The sequence below is a fragment of the Trichoplusia ni genome, chromosome 6 (genome assembly GCF_003590095.1).
Source record: "Trichoplusia ni isolate ovarian cell line Hi5 chromosome 6, tn1, whole genome shotgun sequence".
NCBI classification, from domain to species: domain Eukaryota; kingdom Metazoa; phylum Arthropoda; class Insecta; order Lepidoptera; family Noctuidae; genus Trichoplusia; species Trichoplusia ni.
The window spans coordinates 1,537,513-1,549,978 of NC_039483.1; the positions used below are offsets into that span (position 1 = coordinate 1,537,513).

The 12,466-nt window shown below is 35.9% G+C and overlaps 2 protein-coding genes across 7 annotated transcripts in view; both read right to left on the bottom strand.

Annotated features, from left to right (window-relative positions):
- LOC113494716 (protein polybromo-1-like) overlaps positions 1-12,466 on the bottom strand; it is a 33,323-nt gene that overhangs the window by 1,795 nt on the left and 19,062 nt on the right. For 5 of the 6 annotated variants that reach the window (XM_026873149.1, XM_026873147.1, XM_026873151.1 and 2 more), the window contains exons 24-31: positions 11,834-11,956; positions 11,317-11,440; positions 10,796-10,984; positions 8,623-8,762; positions 7,931-8,033; positions 6,573-6,768; positions 6,161-6,237; positions 5,543-5,708 (exon numbers count right to left, since the gene is read on the bottom strand). In XM_026873149.1, the coding sequence (XP_026728950.1) occupies positions 5,543-5,708; positions 6,161-6,237; positions 6,573-6,768; positions 7,931-8,033; positions 8,623-8,762; positions 10,796-10,984; positions 11,317-11,440; positions 11,834-11,956 (1,118 nt within the window). The remainder of the gene's footprint in view (positions 1-5,542; positions 5,709-6,160; positions 6,238-6,572; positions 6,769-7,930; positions 8,034-8,622; positions 8,763-10,795; positions 10,985-11,316; positions 11,441-11,833; positions 11,957-12,466) is intronic. The other variant, XM_026873150.1, reaches the window with a different exon arrangement.
- Positions 156-5,185, bottom strand: LOC113494718 (flocculation protein FLO11-like). Its single transcript, XM_026873153.1, has 16 exons — positions 3,856-5,185; positions 3,239-3,362; positions 2,913-2,999; positions 2,742-2,825; positions 2,589-2,657; positions 2,265-2,342; positions 2,117-2,194; positions 1,976-2,035; positions 1,813-1,902; positions 1,656-1,739; positions 1,498-1,572; positions 1,335-1,418; positions 1,191-1,262; positions 1,038-1,115; positions 568-628; positions 156-218 (listed from the first exon to the last, which is right to left on the bottom strand). The coding sequence occupies exons 1-16, from the start codon at positions 3,892-3,894 to the stop codon at positions 215-217; spliced, it is 1,167 nt and encodes a 388-aa protein (XP_026728954.1). The 5' UTR covers positions 3,895-5,185; the 3' UTR covers positions 156-214.

The following is a 12,466-nucleotide window of genomic DNA, read 5'->3' on the forward strand; positions in this document are numbered from 1 at the left end:
CTGCTTCTCTTGGTGTTTTCCTTGGTGGTTTAATTATTACCTTTCCCACTGGCCCTGAAATTTTGGTACAAAAGGTTAAAAACTTTTTTTCTTTCTCTTTAGTTTTTTGTATAATGATATTATACCTTTTCTTTTAATAAGACAACGACCTATTCTCACGATTCGCTCGGGCGGGTCTATGGGCCGATAGCGAGACGCCCGCCGAACAGGTGTTTCAGCTGAAAGTAAAACGGCAGGTTGCAATACACCATTTTCAACGAAATCCAATAGTTGTGTCTTGAAATGAAAAAAATAGAAGAAAATGCGGGTGACAGAAGCAAAATGAGAACGATTTCTTTTTTGGAAAGCCACAGTAAAGAGTTTTTTCTTTTATTAAGTGGTCAGTAGTAGTACGTATAAAAAGGCAACTACACAACTTTTACAACATTGAGACGAAATCCTTTGTACCTCGTCTGTACCCTTTGAGGCTACTAAAAAATAAGTTGTTCGACTTCGTTGCAATAGGAATTAGGAATTAAAGTAGGAGGTTGATTAGAAAAATCGATATAAAACTGGTACCTACACTACCTACAAATTTCATCCGAGTTGGAAGTCATTTGCTCAGACTTCTGTTGACAGTTCATATTATCTGGTGTAGAAAAAAAAACGTGAATTTAAAACCAATAAAAATTTGCTTTAACTATTTTTTATTATAAGTGGACACGGGGTGATGAAGTAGAGTGCATAAAGAGCAACATCATTGCTTCAAATTAAAGTGCTTAAATAAAACCTGGGCTTAGTTAAAACATGTCATGTTACTTCAATGTAAATGTATGAAAAATAATAGAAAGGCAACTTTATATGTGGATTTATACATAATACTTTAGAGCGCGCGCAAGTTTCTAGTCACCTCCTAAGGTATATGCGCGGCAAGACGGGGAGGACGCCATTGATAAAACGCACGCAATGACGTAGATTATCTTTTGTCTCCTTCCCACGTATTACCGCCTACATACGTTAGGAAGAGACCAACTCATGCGCCAGCTATTAATACATACGTCTCGCAGCTACGGCTGAATCGTTTGATTCAGTATCAGAAATCGATATCCCTGGCTCAATAGGTGGCTGTGTGTTGCCTGTTACCAAAAAGCATTAGTTAAATCAGTATATCATTGAAAATAAAATATATTACTTAATAATTAAATACCTACTTGACTCTGGCACGGATTCATCATTACTCGAAGTAGTTGATGGGATTACATTTGTCTGTATATTTGTGCTACCTATTTCAATAAAAAAAATCTATATAGTGAGCAATTTTCTATAACATAATTAATTAGTCATTAAATACGTACTTGTTTCAGGCATATCAACATCATCTGTAGAAGCAGAGATATTTGAAGGGATTATCTCAAGCGATGGCATAATATCAGCGATACCTAATAAAAAAATTGAAATATTTATTTTTAATGTATAATGTGATAGCTATGACATTACTCTAGATATACTGATACCTACTTTTCTCAATTTCATCATCTGTAAATACAAAGGATGTTGAAGGTTCTTGTTCTGAGTTTGACTCTGCAATGTTACCTGATGCAGTCAAAATATATAAAATTAGTTTTTATTGCGCCTAATCTACTATTAATTTGTATTAAAAAGTATCATATACCCACTTGTTTCAAACGCCTCTATACAATCCGCAGAAGTTGACGATGAAAGAATTGGTTCAATCTTTGGATCAATATCAGTTATACCTGCTTAAACAAAACGTTAAGTGTAAGTATAATTTAAGGGTAATTAACTAATTACCATTATTGTATATATACCTACTTGACTGGCTTATTTCTTCATCGCCTATAAAAGATATAGAATCCAATGCAGTCTGCACTATATCATGTTTTGGCTGTATGTCGTTTATACCTGTTTCAATAAAAATATATAAGTTGAAAATGATAGTACGGTAACAAATCTTTTCTATATTTTTAATACCTACTTGTGCTAGGTTCATCCATATAATAGGCAGAATCTGACGTTGAAGGCATTGGCTCAGTAGCTGATCCAAGAAAAATTGTAAAATTTAATATAAATGAAGCATATATTAAACCTTTTAAGTGCCAAATGTTTGGATACTTACTTGTCTCATCAAAATCGTCTATATACGCGGAGGATGTCGAAGGAATTTGGTCGAATTTTGGCTCTATAGTGATATAACCTGATGCAATAAAAATGTTAATGTAATAGCAATATTAAACAATCTATGCATCTATTAGTGCAGTACTTACATTGGTCAGTAACTTCATTTTTATAAATAGAGTTGAACGAAGTCTCTGGGTCCGATTTCGTTTGAATTTCCTCTTCATCTGATACAATGAAATGTAATGTATTAAGTCTCAAAACTGATACCAAAGTACCCCCTTTTTATAAGGCGGGGTATCCTCGTTGACAACCACTTCCTCGGGGGAGGGAACGGGTAGTGTCAGTCTCTTACTGACTAAACCTGAACCGGCATGCTACGTCCGAGCTTTTATTGGTCTATGGTAATGCGTTGCAATACTTCATACATTCTAATAACTACCCCTTAATATACCAAGAAGTTCGCCACCAACCTGACTCAAACAAATCACTCGGTAAAATGGTTGAAGCCTCTTCCACCTTTGGCTGAACTGGAATGTTGCCTGATGAAAAAATGTGAAATTATGAAGGTAATGTAAAATTGTACTAGCAAAAATAATCGCAAAATTTAGTATTTTTGAACTTACAGGTTTCAGGTGGGTTTTCATCACAAGCTCGAGAGATGGACATTAATTTCATTTTATTTAGTTTTGGTTCTATAATAATGTTACCTGTTGATGAAAATTATGTGTAAAATGTTAAAAAAATCACTGGTGTTCTGTTACAAAACAGTCAATTAAAAACAATTTGGTACTTACACCACTTAGATTCTGTATTATTTACAGAAGTGACTGTCGAAGTTACTGGCAAAGTACTGGATTGACTTGTTTGTATTTTAATTTCACCTAAAATAAATAATAACTTGTTTTAATTTAAAATAAGATTCAGTCGAATTTAAAGAAACAGTTCGAGCCCTATTTCTTTGCTTAAATTTTTGGCTACTTAGCTAAAAGTAATGTATTACTACAATTAGGGAATACTGAATTAGGAAGCTAACTAAAGAAGTTACGTAACAACTACTGTTTTAATTTTTTGTATGCCTTTCGTTTAAATATCCTTAACAATAATTCTGGACTATACTTACTTGTAGCTGTCGCATTTTGATTCATATCAAGCGATGCTTTCTGACCGCCTTCAATCCAACATATTTTGTCCGCATCCAGTTTTAAATTATTTATTGGTATCGGTTTATTAATTTTTAGTTTCATCTAAAAACCATTCAAACGGATTAAAGTGTGAAGATAACCTAATGGGAAATTAATCGCGTTCATTTCTTTAAAACTTTTTATTTCGATAATTCGCTATTCCTCGTCTTCACCCATACATAAGTAACCCAAAGCACAATCGAGTTCTTTTATATATTAGTACTGCCATGGATTAAAAATTCTGTAAGCGTTGGAAAGCTCAAAATATATATATATGAATCCTATTAATACAGATGAGAGCTATGTGCTGTACATGACGTTTGCCCCCGATAAAAGGCGGAACAGAATCAATCTACATCACAATTTACAGCACAGATAAGTATTTAAAACTCTTCGACTATCGTATATTTTCGATGTCTGGAAGGTGCCAACATAATTATATTTAGAACACGACTGCGGTTTCTTCTCATTTAAACTAACATTCCCTAATTCCAGCTATTTTTCAGCTTTAGCGAGACTAAAAAAGTGCTACGTTTTTAAATATGACGGTACTTACTTGTACAGCTTGCATCGCTGTCGGTGAGTTTTGCTGCATGTTAACAAGTGCTTGGAACTGTTCGTTCGTGCCCGCTGGCCCAAATGGCACCAGTAATATCTCGGATTGGTTAGAATTCGGGTCCTGATTCTTTTTCACAAAGAAGAATCCCCCCGGTCTGTTATTTCTAAAATAATTGTATACACTTAATTTGTATAGAAATTTTGACTAACTAAATAACACATTCATTGACGGCTTATATTCTATCGCTGTTATATTTTGCTATGGACTTGAAAGTAGTAATTTACTCACTGCATTACAATAAAGGCTTATTTTGCCTGTACCTTTCTGGATACTGTATTATTTGTTCCACATTAACCAAAAAACATCCAACACCTGCATTTAATGAAAAAAAACCACGCACAAAACAAATAAACAATTTTACCACATTTTAAGACTCCTAGTAATTGATTTTACCGGGATTATTAAATGTCTGTCCATATTACATGCTTTTAAAATGATAGTAAATGTATATACCTAAATCTGTGTAAATAAGTGCAACGGAGTATAAGTCATATCTTAACTCAATAATATACGACAATAAATAAAATAAAATTGAGGAAAGGTTAGATAAGGATGATGATTATTTCGGAGACGCCCGATGCATCAAGGTCTCGGTTTATTCTTCTTTGAGCCGAAGAAAAAACTATTTTACTTATTTTTCCGCCTGCCTAAGCTAAAATACACAAAGGCAGGAGTAGTCCACGGTAATATGAGGATAGGCACACCATGAAGTAAACGAAAATTTTGAAAACGAATCCAATTTGGTGTTGTCCTCCAAACGAAATTTTATCACTACACACGAATGGAATGCAAAATTATGCTCAAACACACTTGCACTCAACGCGGTCGGTTGCTTAGTCCGAAGGGATAAGCAATACACGGCCCAAAAGGTCAAGTGACCAGAAACCTTCGCAAAATAACGCGGAGTCTTGGTATAATTGCAGTACTGCCCAACTGAGGAACTCATACGAACGCATGATACATGTTCTACGCATTTGGGTTAAACATAGCCAAAACTACATAATGCTTAAAGCTTTGGTATAAATAGGTTCAAGTCAAGGTGGGAAGTGTCTTCTGAAATTGAAACTGGGTTGGATAAAGGAATAGGATGAAGAATTTAACTTTATAGTACACTAGAATCGGTTTTCTAAATAATGATCATTACCTGCATTAATTACTTTTTAGGAACGTTTGGTGACGTACGTAGACTTGTCAATTCCATAAATTAAAACTATCCACGTTAAACCGTCAAAATATTTGGTTAAAGATGAACATAGAATGATTAGTATTGAGAAAAGCGATTCTTGTTTTGTTTGATCAATATTATATTCCTATATCTCAGTGCGCAAGTAAGGCGCGGCCACGTATAGTGGGAGTATTTCACTCCTAACTTGTTCTTACAGGATTCTTACCTGATGAAAGCTCAGAGTTCTACCTCTGAGTATGCGAGCAGATGCACGCGGCTTCGAAAAGCGGGCATTTCACATGATCAAATATATCAATATACCCCACAGAGAAATAAGTCATGTAAACCAGCGCAGACGGAGTGGCACAGACATGTGTTACCCCATCAGCCCCATTAGGACAGGTTGACCTGCTATAAATCCTCGCACAGCGGACATATAACTGCAGCTAGAATCCTTACCTGATGTAAGCCTCTGAGTGCGTGAGCCTCTGCGCGCGGGGGGGAGCGGCCACGAACAGCGGGTCGAGGTGCGGGCGCGGGGCCGCGGGGGCCGCGCACAGGGAGGCCTCGCCCGCGCCCGGGGACGGCGTGTTGCGGGCTAGAGGGGACATGCCCGACAGGGACGCTGTGGGGGGACAGGGTATGAATATTATAGATATTTGATAAAAAAAAAATATAACGTAAAATTTGAAAGGGACTGGTTTGTCAGCTTATGTAAAATTGGGTACCTGTCTAAAGGCTGATTTAACAATCATTACTTAATTTCCATCTGAGGGATAAATGTGGCCGTTTGACATATTTTCTATACAAAAGCTGTCAAAACGTCAAACATTTTTCAGATAAAAGGTTTCTAGCGATTGAAAAATCGGCTCTAAAACTAACATCTGTTTATACGAATACGTATTTTTAGAAGTACATTAGTTTAAAATGTCATGTGAAGTCACTTACCAGTACACTTTTTACTACCAAACTTAAGTGCTTTTTATCATCCTTACGGACTATACAGATGTATATTAATAGATTTAATCAAATACCCTATTATTGCGTACTCCAATAAATAATATACACAATACATACCTCCAGGTGACATCACGCCGCTACGTACATTGGTGCTGAACTGTTTGGGCGGTTTCTTCGAGGAGGGCACGAAGTTTCTGCAACGAAAATATTACAATTAAACTTACTTCAAGAAAACGTGTTTGAAGCTTCAACGACGTTATTAATCAGATATAAAATAGAAAAAAAACTGCAAAGAACAGAATCTTAAAATTGTAATATGAAATCGAAACGCAACGAAAAATGTTATGTCATTTTATGGAGTCCTTTGCTTCTTTACATTAAAAAATACACTTCCTACTTCATTGCCCGTCATCCACTTCCTTACATAAAAAAAGAGATTTTTGTATCGATTCTCCAAGAAACTCCAGCGACTTTATTGCTCCAAACTGAATAGTAGACCTCTAATCAATACAAACGTCTTTTCACTCACCGTGACCTCTCATGCACCGCCATCAACCGTCCATTCCCCTTGTTGACATGCAGGTCGCGGACATGTCTCAGCAGGCGCGGCAGGTTGGGGAAGGGCGCCTGTCCCTTGCGGACGCGCGCGCAGTTCCGCCACACGCAGGGGTACTCGCTCAGCGAGCCGCGGTAGTGCTGCTGCACGTGACCCGCTGCCGACACGCATGTGGGGGGACGCAGGTTAGGTAACGAGTAGTAGAATACTTAATATAATAATAATGTCATTTTTTTTTCATGGGCTTAAAGTCGACCGAGTAAGATCGACCCACGCTGAGGGCACGACGTAGGGATATAAAACAATGACTAATAAAAATCTCGGTCCAGCTTTATTGCCTAGGCCAGAGTTACGTACGAGGTTGGATAAGTAGTTGGTACTACTTTATTTGTAGATCAGTTTTGCTTGATAAATAGTCAATATTTTTGTATAAAAAGAAGCCTTTTTCCAGTATAGACTTGTAACAGGCATTTAGACTGGATTTGTCAGTTGAACTAGACTCAGTCAAATGAACGCAAAAAATCCTTTTAGACACACCACACTGCGCAGTTTAGTAGACAGTACAAGGTAATTTATTCCTTATTTGATTTAAACAAAACTTTATGGATTACACTTATTACAATATTCACAATATTATTATGCAATGATCGAAACCGCAGCACAAAGCTTTCTGTAGTAACTGCCATGTACATGCCAATATTTTTCACAAAACAATCGGTAGCCCCAATATACGAAACATAATAAGTTAATGCTTAAGAAAATGAGTAGCGACGATACTTACGTTCAAGCTTGACTTTTTTGGTCTCAACGAATGTACCAATCACTAGCAGCGTTTAAGAGTTACACAAATATTAATATCAAATAAAAAAAAAACACGACTTCAGCAATAATATACACAAAAGCCCCCAGTTGCTTAAGAGCTGTCGAATTTAATGACCAAAATTGTAATAGGATTAGAAAAAGAGTTTTAAAAACCTTTCAAAGAATTTGAAATATTTCTTATTCAGATCTCTGTTTTAGCGCAGGCTTTGATCTGATCACCATTAACATGATCTTGCCTTCAAAATCAAAACCTGTGACCCAATTCCGTTATTTACAATTCCCTTTGAATTCATGGATATTGGATTATTTGACACCATTCGTATTCTCTTAAGTATTTTGCCATCACAATAATTGGAAATTCAGTACGGGGCGGAACACTCACTGTCAACACAAGAATACGACTAGTGTAATTTTAGTCCAATTTCCATTTGGCAATCGTAAATAGCAAGTATTAAGGGTTACCAAGTCTCGTTAGTTCCAAGAGCTAATATAACGGTATAAATACTTACTGTTCCCGCCATCACCGATGCAGTGTTCCATGCAGTCAGATAGATCCTCGAACTGATAGTCGCAGGTGTCCCAAGCGCATTCGTATGTCATTTCCATCGGCGTCTGTTAAGTACACGTGTACCGGTTAGTGAGTACCTAGTATACTTATAATTGGGGTTTTCGTGACTGTCTTTACAGAATCGTAGGGGAATGATTAAGGATAAGTGAATAAATAATTCATTCAAATCGTCGAATACGTAATATATCTTATTGAAAACTGACTACTTAAATTTGACAGTATACCAATAGGGTTTTAAAATGACTATGATAATGCCGATGATTTTTTTGATGCGTTACTCTAATTATTGGTTTTGTTTTTCAGTACTTATTTTAAGTGTATAAGTGTAAATATCAATAATATGACTATATTATTGAAATAAAATAATCTAATAATATAAATTCTTATGATATTTATACTGTGTGTAACTTTCACATTCAATGAGTGCTACTTTGTAGACTATTTTGAATAAATGGATTTTGATTTTTGATATTGATACGAACTTCTATTTTCAATTCTAAGCAGTCACCCTGTACTTACAAAAAAAAATACTTTTAAACGAAATAACAAGAGAAAAGATAGGTACATATTTTAAAGACCTAAAATGAAGTCAAATTGCTGTTCATTAAAACTTAAATCTAGACAACAACTAACGTGCTGGGCGAGTTCCCTCATCTCCTCGGCGAGCCTGGCGGAGGTCTCCTCGTTGCAGCGCGTGGCGCGCTCCTCCCAGCTCTGCTTGGTGGAGGCCGGCAGCGAGCGCCACTCGTTCCCCACTATCCTCGATATCTCGCCTACAACACACACTACATCTATACACGTACCTTAGAACGCGACATTAATTTTCTCGACGACTCTTTCTCTGGTTGTCCGTGTGTGCGTAAAATTTGAAAGATTATGTTGGTACTTGATGTTTTTTTTTTATTGTTAAGGTTCAACAGTTTTAATGATATTATTTTCTATAGCTAGGTATATAGTTTTTTGGACTAAACTAACTTTATTTACATTTTCACTCAGAAACGTTAAGATACAGACTGGTATATTTCAGAACATTCATCATTCATTGTAATTGTTATTTGTGGTCAATCTGCTGATCACAACTCTTTATTAAATAGTAAGCTTTTAACTCGAGATCTTGTTTTTGTTACCTTTCAAAAAGATCAGAAAGGAATAACTAAAGGTTTTTTAACATGAACTAAAATATACTCACCTGATTGAAGTAAATTTCTTTATTTACAACGTCTCTGAGAGAACTATTTAAGTTTTACTATACAAAAAAAAACTCTAAACAAATAATTCTTTAACCATTGTACGTACACTGAACTAATCCAAAGTGTTAAAACAAATGACTAAGCAATTGAAAATTAACAGTTTCCCAAAGGCTGTACAATTCAATCTGATAATGACTGTGGTTGGTTGAGTAAAAGACTAACAACCATTCACAGTAGATTCAACAGATAAATAATTTCGTTTGTGTTCATCAGCGATCGAGAAATCAGCTGTAGGATTAGTACGAAACTATGTGGTTATAATCGTACACAACAATTAAAGCCTATTCACACCTTAGTAGGATTTCGTTACTGCACGGGTCTTTTATGAGAAATTTAGAATAAAATTTACGAGATACGAGAATAGCGAAATCTATTTTGACGAGAAAAGGGATCAACTGGTTTTTGCTGTATCAAAAGGTAGCGAATACCGTTAAGTCTGAATAGGCCTTAACTTATAACTGAAGGGATAGCGTGCATTATATGAGAAAGCCAACTAAACGAGTAGAGGTACAATACCTACCTAATTTTAAAGATTTATCCTTGCTAGCTAGATTTACATATAGGTGGCGTTAGGATCAGACATATAGGACAGTTGTAAAGCTGCGGTTACACACACAAAGATAATGAAGACAGTTGGTTGGACAGTTATTCAATTCTTGTTTGTGTTTACTACTTTAAACATTTGATTTTTGAATATTTACTCGACGCAAAGGTCTGGGCATGGCAAGCCTAGTAAAAAAGTTAATTTAAGGCATTAAAGCACCAAAAATTACGGTTTGAATATTAATAAGTAATTTAATTTTAAGTTTTTATAATAACTATCGTGAGACTGATTCATTATTAAATGATGTAACGGTTTACTCACGCGTATTTATCGGGGTAGCCCGACTAGTTTGAGCAGACGCGGCGGGATCGCGAGTCGAACTCGCGATCCCGCCGCGTCTGCTCATGATTAAGGACTCCGGTTGGGTCCGAAACTAGTCGGGCTACCCCGATAAATACGCGTGAGTAAACCGTTACATCATTTAATAATTTTAAGTTATTTAAGATTTATTCTTTGTTTTATGAATTAAACAGAATTGAACCACGGGGCATCCATAGCGCTTACACAAAGAATGTTGGCACACATAGAATGATAATATTTACACATAATGGCCAAGAATTAAAGTTTTAATGAATTTAAAGTGCTAGCTTGAAGAATTTGAAACGTCTTTCAAAAAGTATAACATTGACAATAGATGCCGTTTTCCGTTTATGGCAACACAATGAGAGTAACATTTTGGTAGTATTTGCCATCACCTAGCCGTCAACGGCGCTACGTATATTGCAAAACCAAAGCAAATTGTACTCTTACTTCCTTGTAGTCAGATGATAAAATATAACAAAGATTTGAAATAGACCTTATTCAGGCTCTTTTTTCGTTTTTAATCCTTTTTTTGCAATATACCGTAATACCGCACTGCCTAGCCAGTAAATGATTGACAAATGGACAATTTGACATTTAGAAATTGCTACTTAGTAGCTTATTAAATGAATGTTTTTTTGTTGAGACTTACCGAAAGTCGACTCAGGGTTATTCGCTACGATGGCCCTCCTAACTTCGCTGGAGTACAGAATGTAGCCGGTGACTATCTTCTGTTTGTTGTCTTTCTTCTTCTTGCTGCTAGCCGGCGCTGTTGTCGTGCTGGAGCGTTCTTGGGTGGGCGTCGCTGTCATTGAAGGGTTGTATGGGTTGCTGTTACCACCTACGGAGGTTGGAGGAAAAGTTGAAATATCTGTTTATGTGCATGGCTTTGTCTTAGGATAGATTTCGTGTAAATAAGTGTGTTGTTTCGTACTTATAATTAAAGCAATATTATCTAGGTGTATTTTTTTACAACAACAATTTAAACAAATAAACGACTGGTTTATTTCAGTAGTCCATTTGATTCTATAATCTTTACTGTTGGTTTTCATTTATTATTATTTTATTCTCACACTGATTTTTTTGACAAACATGAGTCTAAGTCTTCAACAGTTCTAGTATATGTAAATGTATATATCATGCATAAATCAAAATAATCTGAGTTATATTTACCTATGGATAGGGGCGTAGCAGGTGAAGCGAGAGAGGAGTCGTCAAGCGAATTTTCAAGAATCATCTCCACATCCTGACTGCCTATAGTCGTGTTGATGAGGTTCGTGAACTGAGGCTTACTGTCCTGTAAGTGAACAAATAAATGTTACAATATAAAGACATACCTACTAGCACAAAAGCCTTATCAATATACTTGTTCCTTAAGAAGTAATGTGATGTGGCATTATTCATCACCATCAGGTGAGATTATTGGCTGCCTTTAATTAATACGCCTTTAAATTATACTTGGACTGGTATTAAAGCAGAAACATAACTCAAAATTATATAAACGAAGATCATTCGTGATCCACGAAACCTAGACAAGGTTTCGTGGATCACACTGTAGTCCGAAACCCCCTGCGTCTCAAGCATTATATTCCTTAATGCTTTAATCATTTTTATTTTTAATATATATATAAAGGCCTCACTGTTTTTAATTATAGATCACCAGCTAGTAAAATGATTTGTTATATCTTACCATGGAGTCCATAGAGTTGACGTTCTGGTTGAACTGCTTCTGCGTGAAGGCGCTGGACGTGGACTGCACCTCTTGCGCGGTGGCCAGCGGCGGCGGTCCCAGCGGCTTCGGGAAGTAGTAGATCTAGAAACAAAGTAGTGATATTATTATATATTTAGGTACGGTACTAGCTGTTGCCCGCAGGCCCGTCAGTTATAAATTGCAATTGATCCCACGAGAACATAGAATCAGATTAAAAACTATCCTATATGTTAATCCTCGTTATTAACTATCTGTGCACTAAGTTACGTTTAAATCCGTTCAGTGGATTTTGCGTAAAAGAGGAACAAACAACCGTACATACAAGCTTTGGCGTTTGTAATATTAGTAGGATTGTAGACCGAAATTTAACTGACTACTAATTTAAAATATGAAGAGTTAGTTGTAAGAGGATTTTTTCATCTGTTTTCCTATATTTGTAAGTAGAAGAAAACACATGTTTCAACCCTTGAAACCAAACTCTTATCAATAAGTTTCAAGGTACTGAAGGAAAATATCGGAATCGTATTTTTAATAAGTTCTTTTTCCACGCTTCTTTTTACAATCATTTATTATTCGTCTAACATTTCATTATATTTACGTGGAACTATGAAA